Raw genomic sequence first — 21,446 nt, 5'->3', positions numbered from 1 at the left:
GGGCGCTAATGTGCGTTATTGAGTTCAGGTGCGTAGTAAAATCTGTCGGACCCAGGAGTTGTTGTTACCTGACCTGGCAGATGCAAAAGAGATGAAATTGAAGCAAAAATCAGAAGTCGTCGTTCAGACTTGGGAGAATCAAAAGTTGGCGACAGGAGCAGAATGGAGCGAGAGCAATTATTTTAAGGAGTCTTACTCAAGGGCAGGAGCGTAAAATCACCAGAGGGGATACCCTAGGGATCATAGCCTCACATATATAAAGAGCTCAACCTTGAAGAAGAGGGGGACGAATCCGTGAACAGCCACTTCTACGCTCTCATAGCTCTAGTTCTAGTTCCCTACTTCAAATTTTCATCTTCGACTGCTGCGCACTTGGACATGGAGGATTCTGGCCACCGTGGTTCTCATCATCATCGTTGTTATTTTGCTGTGTAACACCGCCTTGTGGAGGCGAAGAAACAATTTTATTTGCTTTCGTTTAGTACCTTGTTGATTTCTAAAGTTTCGCAACTCTAGTTTCTTGCTTTGATCTACTGGATTCAGACCTATTTCTAGTTATTATGGAAGTTTATGTTTGTTTTTGGTTGAATATCTCTGCGTTTATGTTCATCTCATGTTTTTAGCTTTCGTTCTTGTTTGTTGTTGGATGTTTGGATGCTGAGATCTGTGTTTGTTGTTAGAGGTTGGGAATTTGCATATGAAGATGTTTGGACTTGTTAAATCTTGGTGTTTCGGAGTTGGAGTTTCGCATATTTGGTGCTTGATGTTTACGTTATGCATGATTATGGCTATTTACTTTATGTTTCTGCATCCTTTAGGTCCAGTAGCGTAGATCTGTTAGTTTAGGCTTTAATTTCTCGTTTTAAGTCTAGATCTAAGGTTTGCTCTGTTTTCATGGTGTTTAAAACTCTGTTTTATCTGCTATTCTCGTTTGATTCCCGAAGAAGATGAAGTTGTTGGTAGTTAGAACCAGATCTGCTTTATGTCAGTACTTTTCTGCATGTACTTTACTTTTTCTGCATATCTGCTAGACCTGTCAGTACGATCTACTTTGTCTCTTTTACTTTTCTGCATACTTTCCAGACCCTGATAGTTTAAGGAAATTTGTCTTGCTTTTTGCTTTATGCTTGTCTGTCCAAATTAGGAAAGTCTGTCTAGTCAAGTTTACCCCAGTTGTCTTAGAACTTTAAAATATCTCATTTTCTCTGAGTCATGTATGTTCCGTACGCTTTCGTTTCTTAGACCCAGTAGGTAGAGTAAAGTTCTCCCGATCTATTAGACCCGATAGGTAGATTAAAATTTCGCTTATCTCTCAGACCCAGTAGTTTAAGTTCTCGACCCACAAAAATTGCGTGGCAGCAGCCAACCCTTCCCCAAAACATCCTCAATTACAGTTCCGCAATACCTGCTTCCTCGTGGGATCGATCCTTTACTTCCCTGTGCTAGTTGTAGTATAGTGGGTTGAGGTTTTTGAAGGGACAGAGTGCACCCAACGACCCCTTTCTCGATAGTTCCACGGTTTTCTAGCTTCCTGGAGTCTAGTAGAATCCTCTGGACCTGTTAGATTGAGTGATATCACACACAGCACAAACCTGCACTGCACTCTTTGGACCTGTCAGCGGCCTCACCGCACCGCCGCCGACGTCGCTCGCCGTCGGCCTCGGCAAGGATGCCGCCGTCCGCCTCGCCCCTGCTGCCGCCGTGATCCGCAGCTTCTCCGCGGAAGTTCTTCGGCTCCGTCGACACTCGTTGTAGCCCGGTCGCCCCTCCGCCTAAGCTAAGTCCTCTCCCCCTACCCCTTACTCCTTTTTCGAGTTATGGCAGTAGCTTATTTTTGGAAAAAAATTCTCCATTGGAGTCTTGTGTGGCTTATGGTGATATATTGCTCAATTTTGATATCTTGCTATATTCTTGCTTACGATATTTTGCCACCGAATTCATATGAAGGGGGTATCATGCGGCTATCTCTAATTTGCATAGCTCTAAGCTCTTGAGCTTCAACTTAGTGTTACATGATTGCTATTGTTTTCATCCTTGCTGTGAGGATCCTATGAAAATTCTAAGTTCTTGTGCTATCTATTGTTGTCCTACATGATGCGAAGATTATTGGTGTTGAGGTTGTTTACCTCGCTTGGTGATTTCGGTTCGGTGGTGGCGGTCTCTCGCCTTCGCCGCCGCTTCCTCTCCTCTCCGTCGCCCCGCGCTTAGTGTCGTGAGTGGGTGGTGGTGTCGAGAGTGGGGTGGCGGAGGTGAAGGGGAAGGTGGCTCTTATATGGTGCTAATCTATTGGAAGCTAGGTTTGAGACTTGGAGCCAAAGGCTCCTATTTTGGGCTTGTTAGCTCTCTCACTTTCGAGCTTGATGATTGTGAGATTCTTGCCGTTTTGGTGATGGTGGCTGATCTTCTTGGCTGATTTCTCGGCCTTGATCGACGGGGAGATGAGAGTTTGACTCATCTTCTACTTTGGGCTCGTGTAGGAGCTCGTTCTCCAATGCCCCTTTGTCTCGACTCCCTTTTGATGTTAGAAGAGATGGTGACCAAGATTTGCTTACCTCATGCTCTAATTTGTAGCTTACTTAGCTACATTACCCACTAAATGTTCCATCTCTTTATTTAGCTTGTGCTTCCCTCTCTCTTTACTTGTGTGAAACTTTCTAACCCCAATTTGGTATAAACTTTGCAGGTACATGGAGGCATTCTTGGAGCTTGTGGAGGGGAGCAAAATCGAGATTAAGAAAGAGAGGGAAAGAAAGAAGATGCTCCTCTTGAGCTCATTTGGTTCTATCCCCAATTTAGTTTGCTTCCAAATTTGAGAATTAAAGAAGTAGGATAGATAGTGTAGAATAGGTGCATGTTGATTTTATCACACTTGCAGGCGTGTACTATTTCCATCACCCATGTATTTCTATTTCTTCACGGTGTATCCACATTTCTCTAATAAAAGTATTTTCTCCACTTTTATTCTTGAAACTTAAATTTTCCTTGCATTTTATTTCCTCCAACGAAGATACTTAAATTACTCCAAAGTCGAATACAACGAGGAAAGTACGATTACACATCTTCTAAACGAAATTAATTAAGCTAATAAATCCGATTTATCTCGAAAGAAGGGAACGAAATTCCGGGGCGTCACATATTAAGTTTCACTAAACAATCAATACCACCAATTTCATGACCTATAAAAAATATGTCAAACATATTTATTTCAATAAATCAGTGCATAGTAGAAATATAGTAAGACAAAACAATATTTATTTATAGGTTAAATTTTGAATGAAATAGACGCTATTTAAATGTTTAGCTTTTTACCAATCATAGACGATGAGCAAGATTTCGACAAACCATCCATGGACGAAGAAACCTTTGTGAAGTTTGTGTTATAATTGAAGCTTGACCCACGAATATTTGCACATGACTCATCTACAAAATAGTTATATTCATGAGCTAATTACAAAAAATGAGTAATGCTATTTGAAATTAAATAAAATTATAAATCATGCACAATGACGTAAAAAGACTATTTAAATATTTAGCTTTATACCTATCATAGATGATGAGCTAGATTTCGATAAACCATCTGTGGACGAAGAAACCTTTGTGAAGTTTGTATGATAATTAAAGCTTGACCGACGAATCTTTGCACATGGCTCATCTACAAAAAAGTTGCATTCATGAGCTAATTACATAAGTATTTTGCATCTCCAAAAGAATGAGTACTATTTTTTTTAAAAATAGTAAAACATGCACAGTGGCGTATAAAGAAACACAATGACAAACAAATACTCACTATTCAAAAATATTACATCTATGAAGTGGCAAACAAATAAAACAATAAAGCCCAATAAGTGAAGAATGCTTTTAGAAAAATAGAAGATTATTTAAACTAAATGAGATTAAAAATAAGTACAGATCACTAAAACATCCTTTCTATACCAGCTCGATTATATGGCCTCATTCACTAAATTAAATAAGGAGATTTAATTCGAAATTGGACCTTTAGTATATCCCACAGCCCAATTAAGTTAAATTCAAGTCCAAAAGAAAGAGAAGAGCCCAAGTATATATACCCCCAAGTCATATCCATCTTCATTATTACCCAAATCTAGATGAGAAGATGAATATTACAAAGAAACCGCCGCTCTTCACCATTCCACCGCCGCCAATTGCCGCCGGCGCCGCCTTCTTTTCTCCAGGGTTAAGCTCTCATCCGCCTCTCATTCCATCCGGATCTTCCTGCTTCTCCTCCGTTAGCTGCCTCCGCGATATGCATTCGTTGGTTAGGCCGCCGCCGTGTTTTCCCCTACCGCCTACTTTTCCCTCTCCCTTGTTCTCTACATAACGACCCCACCACTACCGTCCGCCAAAGCCGCACGGCGCCGTCTCCATTCACGCCGAAAGATCGTTTCTCTTTTCTTCCTATTTTGACTTATGATTTTTTATTTCAAACTCATATTTTGATGTCCAAAATTGCAGATTTAGATAGATCTGTAGCTAATTACTTATATTTTTATTTTTTAGACTTCATACGGTTTTTTATTTCCAACTTTTAATTTGATGTTCAAAATTTTTAATTAATTGCATGTGCTATAATAAAAAATATGAAAACTCACCTGTTGAATTTTCGCTTCGTGGATTTATTCTTGTAGACTTTGTTAATTTTTTCATTCTTCTGTAAATACCTGTATCAAAGTAACAAATATAATCAATATATTCTGTTTGTTTTTTATGCAATTCACTTTTTTTTTTCCTTTTCTGGTGCAGTAACACTACAACTCACTTTGATGGCAAGCAAAGAGGAAGATACGTAGCTGAGATAGATAAAAATTGTTACATCTCTAATTCCATTTGTAATACAACTCACTTTGATGGCAAGCAAAGAGGAAGATACGTAGCTGAGATAGATAAAAATTGTTACATCTCTAATTCCATTTGTAATACTCTAACAATGTAACGACAATCAATAACAAAATAAATACATAACAAATGCAAAAAAAAAATGATACTTTGAACATTCATAAAGAAAGAGAAGAACTTACTAAATAGGATTAGCAGCAGTGTATGATGAGCAAACTGAATTAAGTTCTTTGAACTTGTATTTATAGAAAATGAGGAGTCACCATAATTTCTGAATTAGAATTTTATCTGATAGGTTTTAAAATGCCACCAGTATTATTTATCAGATTTAAGAGGATAACAATTAAAAGAATTTTTATTTTATTCATTGGGTAATAACATAATACTAATTGTTTCCAAGTCTTTACCTTGTAGCTTGAGAGCCTCAATCAATGAGATTTGACTACTCTGACTTCCCTTTATTATGACCCCATGTTTCTTTATGATAAACTATTGCTGCGATGATAAAATATTAAACAAAATACTAATGGAGTATATATTCATATCCATTATATGTTAATATAGTATATTATATGCTAATAAAATAATAAAATTGAAGAAAGATTACATGTATAGAGAAATGGAGATTTTTTTTGTGAATAGAACTATAGCAAATGTGATCTCAATTTGTAGAGGATGAAAAAATATGAATTTTGGAATAATTTTTTTATATATTTCATTTAATATATAAAAGATATTTGAATAATAAATAAAATATTTATTGACCTATGAGATTGTAACAAATGGCATAATAACATATATTCCTCAACCACTTAATCTCATTTTATGCATCGGTGAAGAGAGTTTTTAGTTTTTATTGTTTTAATTACATATATATAAGTGCGATTTGACTGATTTGACAATTTTTTATGTCATACATATTCATATCCATCATATGTTAATATATTAGTATATTATATGCCAATGAAATAATAAAATTGAAGAAAGATTACATGTATAGAGAAATAGAGATTTTTTTTGTGAATAGAACCATAGCAAATGTGATCTCAATTTGTAGAGGATGAAAAAATACGAATTTTGGTATAATGTTTTGAATAATAAATAAAATATTTATTGATAAATGAGATTGTATTGACAAATGAGCATAATAACTCATTGGTCAATAAAATAAATTGAGAGAGAGACCACTTGATCTCATTTTTACCCAATGGTCAAAAGAACCCGATTTGACTAATTGACATTCATTTATTATCTATATCAAATCAATCATATATTAATATTGTACTCCCTCCGTCCCATGTTACTCGCACTTTTGCACGTCACAAACTCTTTATACTATTTATAGTTTAAGTTAGAATTAATGCATTTAATTAATATGTTAGATTAAGTTAAGAAGTCCTTTATAAAGTGACGTCTCATTACATTTAAAATTCTAATTTAATTACACTAAAAAATCAATCTCAAATTTACGGCCTAAAATGAAAAGTGCGAGTAACATGGGACGGAGGGAGTATATTATATGCAATACAATTTTATAATATGCTTATCAACATTTCATGAAAGTGGGCGGGAAAATGGATTGGTTGGTATTCCGCTTTTATATATATATATATAGATATAGATTAAAAGATGGACTAAATTTGTCGAGATCAAGTTTGATAAATATGGATGTTCTAGAACTCATTGCAATTTAGTAATTTATCTATAATAATGGTACACCATTTTAAGATGGTAGCGTAATGAATAATCCAAAAGCATCGACTTTATTATCAATCAAATCACAATCGTCTTTGTTTGGCTCGCCAATAATGGTCATAACTAGATTTCCTTAGCATTAATTAGTCTTAGATTTTCTCATATTAAATTAGTTGAATTTATCCAAGATTAGTATATCAGATGAGAAACACCAAAAATCATAAATTATGATTAAACACCAATCATACTAATATCCAAATCTAAATTGATGTATCAAATAGAAGTATTTTTCTAATTTTAATTTTTTACAGTAAAAATGTTGAGAGAGACAGTGACATATAAACTGGAAATCTAGTGGAGAATGAACAGAATTGGTTCATAGATATGACTAGAATCACATGAACAAGGATAATTTTGATCTTGCTTTCTCTTTTGTTTCTGTTTCTTTTTTCATTTTCATTTTGATTTTGCTTTTGCTTTTGCTTTTGCTTTCGCCTCAGCTGCTGCTGTGGTGTGGTTGTGGCGGTGATGCTACATTTCGCTTTCTCAATTCACAATCCACCTCTCACGTGAAGCATAATCACACCTTTTCTTCTTCCTCTTTTGCTTTATCTCCTTCTTCACCTTCTGCTCTCTGATCTCTGATTTCTTTTGATCTACTCCAGCCCTCTCTAGATCCACGCACCTTTATTGCTCGCTGCTTCAGAAAATTTCAGGGCTTTGCCAGTTAAATTTGGGTCTATTTCACACATTGGTGTTGAGGTGGCTTTTGAATTGGGTTTGGGGGTTTTACGTGAATTACGTTTTAATCTGTGATTTGAGGTGGGGGGTTTGGGAAGTATAGAGGAATTGATCTCAATTTGATATGGTTGCTGAGAATGTGAAGTTGGATTTGGCTCTTTATGGTTGAGGAGGATGGAATTGAGTTTCATATTTCAGCAGCTGACCAGTTTTTGTGATTTTCACAATGTGTAGTTTTAGGTTTGAGTTTGTGAGGATTTGATTGAGATTCTATTCGGTGTGTTAGAGTTTAAGTGATTTTCATGATGTTTAGTTTTAGGTTTGGGTTTTTTGAGGATTTGATTGAGATTTTATAAGGCTTGTTTAAGTTTAATTGTGAGAGTATCGGGTATGCCTCCGTCACCTTCTGTTAGAGTTTCCCCGGGGAGGGAGGCGAAGAGAGAGAATCACAAGAGAGGCAGCAGTTTTGGGAGTGGGATTCTCTTTCAAGAGAAGGATGATTATCTTGCTCTGTTCAATGAGGTGCAGAACAAAGAAACTGATAATTTATTGCTTCAGACGAATGATGACTTTGACGACATGTTTTGTAAGTTCTCGAACCTGTTTTGGCAATAGTGCAGTGTGCGTTACTTGTTTAACAAATTCTTGCTGACATATGTGTCGATATTTACCATTTATGTTTCATAGCATCGAGGCCAAGACAGTTCTCCAATTACAAGCTTGGAATATCCATTCCTGCTCGAGGGGAGAGTAGTGACCTGCTTAATGCAGAAGGAGATAAAAATGACTATGACTGGTAGGTTTCTCTATGCTTACGAATCTTGCGTAGCTTAGTCATGTTATCTTGATTGGTGTTTCATTTAAGAACAAGAATCACTGCTGAGTTTACTTTCTGGAGTTAGTTAAGTTAGTTCAGATTGTTTCTTTTGTTTGTCTCTTTCTGTAATCACTCCATCCGGGAAACGGAAGATGCCAGTGCTACTGAACTGTGAAAGGATTAAATGAAGTAATAAATAGGTCACATGATACGTAAAGTAATTTATTGATGTAAGGTGTGAATAAATTTTTGCATACATCACTACATTTATTTGTTTTCAACTAATACATGCTGTCATTATAGGTTAATAACCCCTCCTGAAACTCCTCTGTTAAGTGTCGGTTCATCTTATAGTCATGAAAGGGATCAATTTAGTTCCTACAGCAGAGGCTCAGTTGCATCATCTGGTGATGATGATGCAGACTCACTACAATCTGTGCCTATCAGCACCTCTGGCCGCTCAGTTCCAAGAAGCATAGGTAGATCCCCAAATAATAAAACTATGGGCTTTTCCAAGAAACCAACCAAAACTTTGTCAAATTCTGCTACCAAAAGATCATTCGACTTGGCACTTCGACAAATGGTAAGCATCTTTCCTTTGTTGATGCTATTCTAGATTCTATTATGGATTCATTTGCTTCCAAGCTTTTCGCTGTAGTTTACTGTGCTAAATGGAAACTGCTTCTTGATTGATAAATCACTGGACCTTGTTTTCCTTATCGAGATGTGTGTCTCCTAAGAAATCATTTTTCGATACTCATATGTTCATTTTAGCACGTGCTTTGGAATTACAGTAGTTGATTAATTTGTAGTATTATATTAATACATTACTCCTACTAAATTTATCAACTTTAAGGATGGTTTCATTTCAGTTTGTTCACAACATTTTGATTATTCTAGGTGTTTCAAGATATGAAATGCCCTCTACTTCCAAGTCGGGCAGGGTGTGATTATCGAATTTCTCGTGACTGATTATGTTCAAATTACTCACACTACCTTTATCTGACATATCCATGTGCATCATGCAGGATAGGAAGGTTCCACAGAATATGTTCAGACCCCTCCTGTCCAGTGTCCCCAGTTCAACATTTTATGCAGGGAAAGCAAGTACACATCATCGTGCTCTGACATCAAGAAATTCTTCAATCACAACTAGCAGTAATGCCAGTTCGGATCAAGGAATAAGTGGTGCACTTGATACTGAAGAAAATGAGCAAAACCAGGATGATGTGACCAGTGACTTTGTGAAGGGACGGTACCCAACTATGCAACACGAAGTATTTGCCATGGATCACACTGATGCAGTTAATGAAGCAATTGAGAATAGAATAATTGAGGAGGTGTCGGGGTATCAGGATGCAGAAAATGGTAACCCCGCTAGAGTTATTTCTCTGTCAGATACTGCTGAGAGTAGCAGCCAACTTGACACTTCTGCTGATGTAATCTTGGATGGGAAATATGACTATTTCGATGTTGATGGGACTTCAGATATGGAAATATGCTCTGGATGCAGTGACATGTTTCCTTCAAGTGAATTGGTAAAGGAAGGTGACCTATGGTTCTGTCTGGAATGCAGTAGTTTGAAAACAAATTCTATGGCAACCCTCCCAGTGACAACAGTAAAGAGAGATAAGGAAATTGCAGAAGCCATTGTTCACGATGAAGAGTGTGGATGGCATGACGTTTTGGACCAATCTGTCTCAATTCAAGAATCAGTACCAGTTATGGGTGCTGGTGAAACAGAAATGCACCACCTCAACTCTACTGCAATTGATGATCAATATTCAAAGACCGAGCGTGGCATGGATCACGATGTATTGCAATCTGAGAAGAGGGGGCTTATGGTCACCAGCCAGCAAGAGATAGTTGGAGCTGTGGAATTTCACTCCGGCCACCAACAATTACACCAGTCTGGTGTCTGTTCAACTTCAGAAGCTGATGTTTCAGAAGGTACGGGTATATCATTGCTTCTGAAGTCATCAAGTAGCAGTAAAGGACATCTCATCCAAAGCAGGAGTTTCACCGCAAGTAACATTTGTTATGATGATTTCTCTTATGTGAGGGATAGCGTAAATAGTATGAGAAGCTCCGGTGGGTATAGTAATGCATCTGTATCATCCTCCACTGATCTGGGATCCTCTAGGCAAACAGAGGCACGTATTCGCCGGCAATCAAGTGGCCAGAGATCTGACATTGAAAATTACAGATATGAAATTCCTATGAAGCATAAACGCTCCATCTCCTCTTTGTCTGGTGCGTCAGCTCTTGGATCCACGGTCCGAAGTACAACACCAAGTTGCCTAGGGGATAGTTTTGAGCTAGTGTCTTCCGACAAGGATAGGGAGGTTCATGGGGTAACATATCCAGTTCCTCCTAACCAGTCACTGCCCTCTGAAAAAGAAGCAGAAAGTACATGCACGGATTTGGAAAGCAGTCTAACCCTCAAGGTTTCTGCACATTTATCGAGTGATTTGATGAATGCCCATTCAGAAGGTAGTCCGAAGGAGTCAATTCTGGCTTCTGAAGAGCTAGTATCACATGGGAGTGGTGAAAACCTGACAGATGAATCCAGTAACGAAGAAACAGCAGCTACACAGTTACAGACTTCTGCCCGAGGGGAAGACATGCAAAGCTCTTGTAATGACATTATGGATGTCACGGAAGTTCCTCATATGAGTTCTTTGAATGATATATCTGAAATGGAAATTCAAAATTCTGGTATTTTATCTTGTGACTCACAATCTGATGTTGATTCCACAAATTCGAAGACATTAACAAATGAATTACTGGAGCCTTCTGTCTCAGTGGAACAAAATGATAATATGACAGAAACTACTGAAGAATTTGACATCCCTGTTCCTGTAAATTGTGTCCTTGGTATGTGCATCTTCTTCTGCTTTTTCTTTTGTGCCATAGTAGTTATACCAATATTATAAGACTTGTATGTTGACCTGGAGATGTCTTTATGCTTTAATATTCTGAAACTTGTGTTTGATCTCATCTGAAAAATTCCCGAGGATCGTTGCTGTGCATACATGCACATGCTCACGTATGTAAACTCATGAAAGTATCTTCAAGAATCAACCTTGTTGTGATAATACTATTTTCTGCTTTGCATCATTCCATGCCTTCTCCCCTAATGATCTGGGACTGACCGTTTGTGCTCAACTAAGCATGTTCAGGAGCTCGTAGCTGACTTCAACTTGTTTATATCTAAATTATTTCATTGGATGACTGGATCGCATAAGTTTAACTGGATTTATATTTTATGGGTTCTTAACTTCTCTTGTGAATTTCAGAAGATTTTACCATTGTGCGAGAAGACGTTGGTGGAGCAAACTCTAGAAGCCTGACCCTCGAGGAAGCAACAGACACAATCCTCTTCTGCAGCTCCATTGTCCACAATCTGGCATATGAGGCGGCAAGCATAGCCATAGAGAAGGAGAACTCGTCACTGGAAGTCGCGAGGCCAACAGTGACAGTGGTTGGCAAACCCAATCCCGACAGAAGGGAGATGCGATCAAGGCCACTGGGTAAACGCAGTTCCAAGTCCCAAAAGGCTCGCCAGAGAAGATTGGAGACAGAGACAAAGCCAAGGCCTGTGACTCCTGAAAGGGAAGAAAAATTTAGTCCGCGCATCGTGAGATCCCCTAGCAAGAAGGGCGAGGCCACCACACATCCTCCTCCGAAGCTGGAGTCCAAGTGCAACTGCACCATCATGTGAAGCCCGAGACGGTAACCACCGTGTGTTTAATAGATTTGATTTTGTTGATGCTAATTGTTTATTAAAGAGATGATGATATTAGATGCAATCCCTTTTGTAAAGTTGCAATTTTTATTAGGCTGATAATAGTGTGGGTTTTCATTCTTGTTAGTGCTTGGTATAGGTTGATTCTTTTGTTCTGGTGCTCCAGACCAGAACTGTGCATTCAGACAATTATTCTGGCCATTTTAATTGTAGCTATTTGTTGTGGTTGTAATGCCATTTTATTCAATAAAGACGCACGTGCAGGTTGGAATGTATGTTTGTATTTTTTGTATTGTTGAGTACAAACCTATCCCACATCGGGTGTTTGAGGGAAGTTAGAAGGTGGATATAATTCTCGTCTAACTCCAATTAGTTTGATGCCTTTTGAGGTGATCTAAAAATAAATCTATGCAGGCTTGACCCAAAGCGGATAATAAGGATTTTGATTTGGTGTTAATACAACATATGCAGAAGAAAAAAACTTTTGCTATAGATTTTCATTTCACATTATGCTTATAATTTTCAATTTTCATAGGAGGTGCATATGTTAGAGACAATACCCCACGGAGCTTCGTAGCACAAATTATGTGTTTCTTATATTTGTTAGCTTATTTTTTTAAATGAGGGGTAATCTAGTTTATTTATGAAAAAATAGAAATATGCATGTCATTTACCTACTATTCCATCAGCTAAATTTAAAATACTTTTAATTTGACCCAAATAAACGTATATTTTCATATTTAAAATAACATTTACATTTCTCATTCCTTGTTAAAACACCCGACTAAACAACTTCATGTAAAATCTCGTGTTATTCAAGAAAGTGACCATCTTCACGAAAAGTAGGTAGTAATATAGTTTTTGGAATAAACCATGTGGATTATTATTTTTCGTACGAATAAAAAAGTATTTTTCAATTTAATTTACCAAATATCTCATCTTGGTATTTGTTTATTTTTATGCGTTTTTTTATTAATTTTTACTACAAAAAGATTTATTTAGTGGCAAAATCTAATCTTGGAGATATTTAATACACAGCGAAAGAAACCAAGAAAAGAATGAAATGATGAATTCGGAAAGCAACCAAAAATTTGAAAATAACGAATATAGAAAGCAGCATATGCCAGATTCCATACTCAATATTTATGACTAAAGCAAAAATAATGTCAACCGTTTGTTAGTTAACTTAAACACGCAGCTGCTGTATAACTTCCCAAGATCTGCTTTGAAATTGAGAAGAAAAGGGGGAAAAAGAATCTCTCAGATATTGTGATGATGAGTGATTTGTCAAATGGAATATTGGCGCTTCTCACAAATCATGCGTTGCTGTCTGCCTTTCTTGGCTTCGCTATTGCTCAGTCCATTAAGTTCTTTACTCTCTGGTATATGTTAATATGTGTGTGATTTTATCTATGCTATTTTGCAAGATAATAATGATTTTTCATTATCAAACTGAATCTTTGCATTTTAAAGATTATGTTTTTGCAATTGGAAATACTGTTTTATAGTATATGCTAAAGCAGAATTCTTCCGCCTTTTTAAGTTGTTTTTTTTGTTGTCTAAAGTGATGCAATGAGCTCTGTTATAGAGCAAACTGTGTTCTTGGGAGTCTTACGAGCGTTGTATCGATCTAGGTACAGGGAAAACCGATGGGATCCGAAGCAACTTATCGGATCTGGTGGCATGCCATCGTCACATTCAGCTACTGTGACCGCTCTTGCAGTTGGCGTTGGCCTACAAGAGGGTTTTGGAGGGCCGGAATTCGCAACTGCGTTAGTCTTGGCATGTGTGGTATGTTTCTCTTGTTTACAATTTACAAAGGTCTAAATGTATGCATACAACTTATACTGTGATAGATACCAAACACGACTAGTCTGTCAGGAGAGAGAGCTCATTTAGTCTATATACCCCACACTAGTCGTTCTCAAACCGATGTGGGAATTGAGTCCGTAACATACTGTCCGGACACTTTTCCTTTCCCATGTGCCTTAAATTGCTACACAAATACTTATAGAACTATGCAGAATCAAAGTTTAGAAGTTCATTTATAAATTACTCCTAATAGAACTTAGATCTTATACTAACTCCTAGTTTTCCTCATGCCCGGGCTTCGACTTATGCTTTTACTTGCACAATCGACTTACAGGCTTTGTTCTAAGCTTCCGTATATTGTATGTACTTTCGACAGGTGATGTATGATGCAACTGGTGTAAGATTACATGCCGGACGTCAAGCAGAGGTTCGTATGATGTTTTTTTGCACAAATGCACACGCTACTTCATCAATTACACCCCAAATGTGATAAATATAATGTAACAAAGGGCAACAACTACAGTTTAAATACAACCACAAAGTTTCTAATGAGCTATATATCTGGCAGGTATTGAATCAGATTTTATGTGAACTTCCAGCTGAGCACCCTCTTGCTGAGAGCATGCCTCTTCGCGAACTTCTCGGTCACACGCCTACTCAGGTTCGAATAGATGTTTTTAGTTATTCGAAGAACCATCTCTCAATCTCATCTGGATGAATACACTTTTTGTTTTTCTACTAAATTCTGCTCCATCCATCTTCGAACTTCCATGTCCACGCTCTGCTTGCGCAATCTGCATAGACCAACGATCAATTTATTGCGTGAAACCTTAGAACATGACCAAATACTCGATTGTAGATTATAGATACAAGAAAACAGTCTCTCTTTATTGCTTTATTAATTATGTTGTTCATTTTTTTGTGTTCATTGTTTAACTTCAGGTTGCTGCTGGTGCTGTTCTGGGATCAATTACAGCAGTAATTATAAATTTAATATGAAGCAATCTGGATAAAGACTTTGTTTAGTGTTACTAAAGTCGTGTTGTGTGCGTGTATTGACCTAGTTGTAGAATGGTTAATGTTGCGACCTTCAAAATCTGTATATTCATTCATAAACAAAAGTCTGTATTGTGTTTTATTTCTATTTTTAACAGAATGGGTAGCTTAAAGGTACATATCTGATGAAAAGATAAATAGAAAAAATTGTTTCTCTAACCTAAACCTTGCCTCTATTGCATCATGAATCTAATCTCAGTATAGCTGAGAAAACTTTCTTGAGCTCTGAAACAGGATCACCCTCGATCCCCGACTTTGTGCGCCATGCTACGTGTTCATCTGGCCTCACTAGAATAGCTCCTTTATTCGTCATCTGACAGAGATCCCACCATGATGGTAAACCAGGACAAGTTTTAGCATCTACAACGTCTACAAAGTTTTTCCACGGTGAAAGCAGCCTTTCGCTGCTGCTAAGAACTGCATATGTTGCTTTGTCTTTCCACATTATGCATACTTTAAGTGGGAGTTGAAATTCCTGAGCCACCTTGAATGCAGCCTGAGCTAGTTGATACGATTCTTCGATTGCGGATATAATAAGAAGAAATTCAACATTGTTTGCAGATACAAGGTCCAGGGTAGAGCAGGTTTCCTGACAAAATTGCGACGAAATCATGTATTTTGCCTAAAAACCTTCACAGGCACAATTTAGAGAAGGTGGCATGGCATACCTCTTTTGAATGTGACAATAACTGAATGTTCGTATGGGGCAGCCTTGATCCAGGATCCGAGGATGGTACGTAGTCCCGCCTCCGTCCAGTTGGCTTTTCTTGCGTGCTTGAAAAACTCTCACCATCGGAAAGTAGTGCCCCTTTATAATACCTAAGGTGAAATCTCATGGTTAGACAAATCATCACGGAGTACCCATTGGGGCACACGCACAAGCACTAAATCGCGTAAACTTTCAAATCATTGTAGTACCTGAACCCTAGGTCTTCAGCAGGAAACTGGAGTTGCAGGCTTTTTCCTTCTTCAAAGATCTCTCTTAGTTTTGAAAGCCTCGAAGATCCAAGCGGGTTGTTTTCATTTAGAATAAAACCAGAGAGCTGCATGCGGCCTATGCTAAATATTCCATTGAAAATCGCCCTTTGCAGATCAGACGGTAAGATGGAACCAAGTTTTTGATTTATGGTACGATGTACTGCGAATTGAGAAACGGTGCAGGTATCTGATGAGTTATAATAACAGTTGAGAAAGTTCATTTCATAATTGTAGATGTATTACCTGAAGTAGCAATACTTGGATCAAGACCAAGAGCAGCAGGAACTTCCATTGCTGCTTTAAAATTTTGGACACTTAGGTCAGTGTTAAAGAGAGCAATCTGACAAGTACCAAGTGTAACGGTTTTGTAAGATTTTTGCTCTGGAAATGCTGATTAGCACAATTACACTCATGAATATACAATACCTGCCTACGCTCTGTTTCATAAGTCGAAAGAATTGATGGTGGTGCTATTCCCCTGAGTACAGAAGCCAACTTCCAGGCAAGATTATGAGCATCCTGAATTCCGGTATTCATTCCTGTAAAATATAGCAAAAGGTCTTGGATTGAATAACTGGCTCTCTGATGGCCTTCAGTAACTAGCTAAAGGTATCAATTTTAGTATAATATCCGAAGATTCATACCAAAGCCGCCAGCAGGGGGAAAGCGATGAGCAGCGTCACCAGCGAGAATTACCCTGTTGTTACTAGCTAAGAACGCCTGAGCAACTTCAGCATGCATTACCCAAGGCTTTACATCCAGGACATTGACATCTGCAAGCTCTCGACCAACCAGACTGAAAATTATTTTCTCACACATCTACAATACAAAGAATTCTTTAGAACAGCTGATTTATCATGATTAATTTTCTGGCTCTTAACAGCACAAGAATACCTCGCCACCTACATTAAAATCTTATAATGAAACTCAAGCTATACAGGTGAAGAAATGGATATAGAGATAGGGAGTTACCCTTGAGCTGAAATCTTCAAACCTTTGCTGGGGAGGATAAAAAGGTACCTGCATAACATAATATGCCAGAAATCTAAGTTACTGGCGTCATAACAGCACAAGATAATCAATACGCACAAAACTAAAGCCGGGTTGAAATATACAGCACCTGCAGCACAAATTCTCCTTGCATCAGGTCATGAGCAACAAGAACGCCGATGGCTTCAGTGTTGAATATAAAAAACAGCATGCCTGGTCTTTCATTCATTAAATACTGTCCAAGGTCCTGACTTGTAAAATGTATGCTGATAAGTTTTTGCAGATCATGTTCACCACTCATGTCTATTCCAACTAGTTTTCTTACTGTACTACTTGCACCATCTGTGCCAATAAGAAAATCACAATGGAACTTTTTTTCTGCACGCTTCCCTTCCCTTGTTATAGAAGCGGTCACGGTTACACTATTTTCAGTGGTGATGGAAGTGCATTCATGCCCCAAGAGTATTTGCTGCTCTGCAAGCTTTACGTCGTCAGAGTTGAGAAAGCCATCTCTTCTGACATGAAACCCTATGTGCTTGAGCTGTTCAATTAGCAACCTCGTAAGTTTATGCTGAGAAAAGTGGGCAACAGAAACTGGACTCACAATCTTGTCAAAATCTGCATACAACAGAGCTTGTGAACGTGATAAGAATTTAAAAAACTGCTAATTAGGCAAGGAATGGGAGAAACGGAGATTGTTGATATGCTATTCCAATTCCGTTGAGGGAAAAGGGAAAAGATTGGTCTGACAGACAATATACATGCTAGGCGATAGAGCTCATCAAATAAGTACTAGCTATGAGTCCTTCCATTCAACATGAATCTCAATAACCGATTCAAGGAACAAGATTTTTCTCGATATTCAAGAGCTGCAGAAATGAAGAAAACACCTTTAGGTTGCATATGGTCAACTGAACCAAGAACTTGGCCGGTGAGCGAAGTGCAGTATACAAACTTCCTCCATAAGTCTACAGGCGGTTGATGCCTCAAAATCTCATCAGCCAGTCCATTTAATTTGCGAAACACCTGGCACGAATCATCTACTTCAATACAAAAGGCCTCAATATCTCAAAATTAACCCAACAAAAAAGGGGATGCAAAAAAACCTCCATGGATCGATTGTTGATGAAATGAGCTTGAGGGTGTCTTGAGAAACCACAACTTTTCTCCAAAACTGCACATTTAACCCCTGCCAGCAAACACCATTATAATTTATAAATAGCCTCAAATTTGACATCAAAGCAAAACCTATAAATCAACTAGTTAGCCAGGAAAAAAACAGTACTAGAAAGGAACAGATAAAAATTGAAATTTGGCATATATACAGATGACAAAATGCAATTGAGCCTCATGATGTATGAAAATCAAACAAGTCCAATAACTTGAAGCACAACATAAAAAAGAAGTCTTCAAAATAGAAGAGAAATAGAAAAATCGGAGATGTTGAACCTAATTTAGTGAGGAGAATGGAGAGAACAAGGCCAACTGGTCCTGCGCCGACGATCAAGACAGGCAATCGTGAATCTGGGCCGTCAATTCCGTGGGAAGAGGTTGACAAATCTGTGCGGAGATTATAGGAGGAGCATAGAACGGCATTGCGGTGGAATCTCCTGGTGAGCATCAAAGCTGCCATTGCAGCAGCCACTGCGCCAATTCTACTTCGGTTTCGCTATTTCTTGAATCGAAACTTAAAATTCCAACTAATTTAAGAATGTAGTGATCTTGATTATTTGTGTTGCGCGATGATACAGATTGGGATTTATGATGATTCTTAAATAATTTGAATTAGGTAGGAGAACTCATGGATTGATTTATGCCAACGTGTTTCATTTCCTTTCAAAAGAGCAAACTATGTGTTAAGTTAGTATTGGGCCGTCTCCGGTGCAGGTTAATCGGTCCGGATCCGAACCGTCGGCTTATAGGTACATTCGTAAAACTCCATTAGTCGGTTCAACAACTCCTGGAACGTATTAGTATATTCATTTTGTTTTTTCTATTTCATTCCGTTGTTTTACATGCTTTAATATTTAATCGGGATATCTCATCATCTTCTTTTCATTTTCTTTGCCACCTTTATTTTCACTCAATCCGGATTCTATTTTTTAATATACACCTAAATAAAACAGGGTCTCATTTTGATCATCCACAATATATTTCAAACTCACTTACCGAACTACACTTTTGGGCTGAAATGCTGAAACTAGGGCCCTCTCGAAGAATGTTTTCGGCCCAACTAGTAACTAACAAGTTATTTATGTACGAGACGCAGCCACACATCCATACTACTATTATTTTATTTTATTTGAAAAGCACTTTATACAAAAATTCACGTTTCTATAATACTCCATCCGTCCTGCTACGAGTGGTGATAATTTAATTTGAAAACTCTCTCTCCGTTCCGCAACCGTTCCGCGGTAGTTGAGTCATTTCATTTTCTGCACTTGTTTTGGAAAAATATTACAATAAATAGTTAAAATAGAGAGAGAGAGTAAAGTAAGTGCCATAGATAAGATCTCTCTTACTCTACCTTCTCTCCATTTTAACTATTTATTATCATTTTTCTAAAACGAGTGTAGAAAATTAAATGACTTAACTACCGCGGAATGGAGGGAGAACTAAGTAACATGCAAATCACATCATATGCAATAGCAAATCAGATTATCCGTTACATGTGGATCATAGTTAAACATGAGTACTAAATAAATTCTCTATTAATTGTGTCCTTACAAAATACTACTAATCATATCCTTTTTATTTATGATTTTTTCTTCAATATTTCGATAGCACCAATGCCCAACATGGAATAAAAATCCTCAATATCAAGTTATTCAAATATTTTAGTTTATCTTTCATGATCTTTTTCATCTTATAATTATGTTCCAGAAAGTAGATGAGAGTATTGATGATGATTGAGACTCGTAACAATTTTCTCCAACGTTGGACTAGAATACAATAACTTAGTTGGGTGTTCAAATATATGAAGATATAGTAGCACACCATAATCAATAGTCTAGATTGATAGTATTAATTGAGGAAAGGGTAAAAGTTGTATAGATACCTAGGCCACAGGTGATATGTTGGATTTTGCCTTTTAGGAGAAAGATGGTGTAGTGTGAGGCTACTAGGAATAGATGGACCATTTTAGGGGATGTAAGGATGTTCTCATTTTTCAATTTTAGAGCTAGGAAAAGAAATATAAGAAACTTGTATATAATTGCCATTAAAAATGAAAGATATATGTCGGTGTGATGGATCTAGGTTAAGGTGAATAAATCTTCCCTCATGCCCATACTATCATCATTTAAATATACTAGATAAGAGATTTCCAACTCAAGAAACTTGTTCATCAACAATTAATAGCACGTAGAAATGCTGGTGTATCAAAGCTTGAGGCTAGCATAGAGGGTTGTTAGGTTTTGATCGGACTATCAATTTTGATTTTTGAATCGTAACACGTGCATTTTGGATGAATCAAAATCAACATATCGGATCTACTAGTCTAGTTTCGATTTTAACAATTTTGAACCGTGAAATGACAATTAATTGGTGGTCTCCGTCTAATATCAAGAAACTGACGATTTTGGCACAATATCAAAAAAATCGTCAAAAGTGGGCCAAAAACATTGATTTATAGTTCAAAACCAAAATGACATATAGGACCTTTAATCTAGTTACAGTTCCACTTTGATCGAAACCAAAAACAATGACCGACAATCCTACTAGCATGTAATAGTGAAGCAAGCCATGACAAGTATATGAAGAGTCATAGTCTATCCATGTCAATGGCGGATCCAAGAAGATAAATTCGTGAAGTTTGAATTAGTGAATAAAATTGTAACTTAGAAATGAATAAGAAAGTCAATCTCAGATCCAAAGAATTAGGGCAGAATTATGAGCATCAGACTAGCAACAATTCTAAAACCGATTTAATGAAGTTTACGTATTTATAAATAGACGAGGGATGAGTCGATTCTACCGGACCCTACTATAGATACAATACAACGGAACAATGGCTTTCACAAGTACCACTCCTTTCTAATAAGATAGCGTAGCATCCATTGATGCTCGTGCCATCTCTCTCCAATCTTTTTGCTCTGAAAATTTCAAACTCCCATCACTCTCAACCTTTTACTTTTTTAGAGATACAGAATATACTTTAATGAATGTGAGTAACGTCTTTACTCTTGGAGTTATCACTAATTACATTATTAAAAAATTAATGTGGAGCCTAACATAAATCAAACATTCAAGTTAATGCATTGTTTGGATGCTAATGGAAAATGCACGTGCCACCCTCACTAGTGCCATTATATTAGGGAATGCAATAAAATATGACAAAAGATTTTTAGTTCGAAAAAAAAATAAAATAAAAATAAAGGACATATATAATGCCAAGATGTGGGACTCATCATTCTATTAATATATCCAAAATTGTACCACTCCAATTAATGTAACAATTTGTGCCCATCCATCCCATGTGAAATATCTCAGAAATTAATTAATATCCCAAAAATGGCCCCTTTAATCTGACATACTAATTTACCATATATTCTGAAAACTCACATGTCATTCTTGATAATTTTTTTTGCTCAATCTCATTTATCATTGCAATTTAATCAATCTTAATTATGTTTTCATTTTTTGAACTTTATATTTCAAATGACAAATTGTCTGGAAAATCGTGAAATTTGATCACCGTCTAATAACTTCCAAAATTAGTCATAGAGATCATAAAGTTTAAATTCATTGTCAATT

General features: G+C 37.1%; 3 protein-coding genes across 4 annotated transcripts; 2 read left to right on the top strand and 1 right to left on the bottom strand.

Annotated features, from left to right (window-relative positions):
* Positions 1 to 6,910: 6,910 nt before the first annotated feature.
* On the top strand, positions 6,911 to 12,130 carry LOC125209884. The gene is made up of 5 exons (XM_048109460.1): positions 6,911 to 7,876; positions 7,978 to 8,086; positions 8,411 to 8,690; positions 9,136 to 10,984; positions 11,407 to 12,130. Exons 1-5 carry the CDS (start codon positions 7,681 to 7,683, stop codon positions 11,829 to 11,831), a joined length of 2,859 nt encoding a protein of 952 aa, XP_047965417.1. The 5' UTR covers positions 6,911 to 7,680; the 3' UTR covers positions 11,832 to 12,130.
* A 911-nt stretch (positions 12,131 to 13,041) lies between these two features.
* LOC125215266 (uncharacterized membrane protein YuiD-like) lies at positions 13,042 to 14,788 on the top strand. The gene is made up of 5 exons (XM_048116638.1): positions 13,042 to 13,237; positions 13,490 to 13,646; positions 14,044 to 14,094; positions 14,236 to 14,328; positions 14,610 to 14,788. The coding sequence occupies exons 1-5, from the start codon at positions 13,128 to 13,130 to the stop codon at positions 14,664 to 14,666; spliced, it is 468 nt and encodes a 155-aa protein (XP_047972595.1). The 5' UTR covers positions 13,042 to 13,127; the 3' UTR covers positions 14,667 to 14,788.
* Positions 14,780 to 18,500, bottom strand: LOC125215265 (putative polyketide hydroxylase). Of its 2 annotated transcripts, XM_048116637.1 has the most exons (12): positions 18,141 to 18,500; positions 17,798 to 17,880; positions 17,582 to 17,717; positions 17,296 to 17,309; positions 16,822 to 17,232; positions 16,674 to 16,721; positions 16,346 to 16,520; positions 16,128 to 16,240; positions 15,945 to 16,041; positions 15,642 to 15,861; positions 15,392 to 15,542; positions 14,780 to 15,312 (listed from the first exon to the last, which is right to left on the bottom strand). In XM_048116637.1, the coding sequence occupies exons 1-12, from the start codon at positions 18,322 to 18,324 to the stop codon at positions 14,905 to 14,907; spliced, it is 2,040 nt and encodes a 679-aa protein (XP_047972594.1). In that variant the 5' UTR covers positions 18,325 to 18,500; the 3' UTR covers positions 14,780 to 14,904. The 2 variants fall into 2 exon arrangements, with proteins under 2 accessions (XP_047972594.1, XP_047972593.1); XM_048116636.1 differs by having other exon boundaries at positions 16,822 to 17,309.
* Between the last annotated feature and the right edge of the window lie 2,946 nt (positions 18,501 to 21,446).

The sequence above is a fragment of the Salvia hispanica genome, chromosome 3 (genome assembly GCF_023119035.1).
Source record: "Salvia hispanica cultivar TCC Black 2014 chromosome 3, UniMelb_Shisp_WGS_1.0, whole genome shotgun sequence".
NCBI lineage: Eukaryota > Viridiplantae > Streptophyta > Magnoliopsida > Lamiales > Lamiaceae > Salvia > Salvia hispanica.
This window is presented reverse-complemented; position numbering and strand designations above follow the sequence as displayed.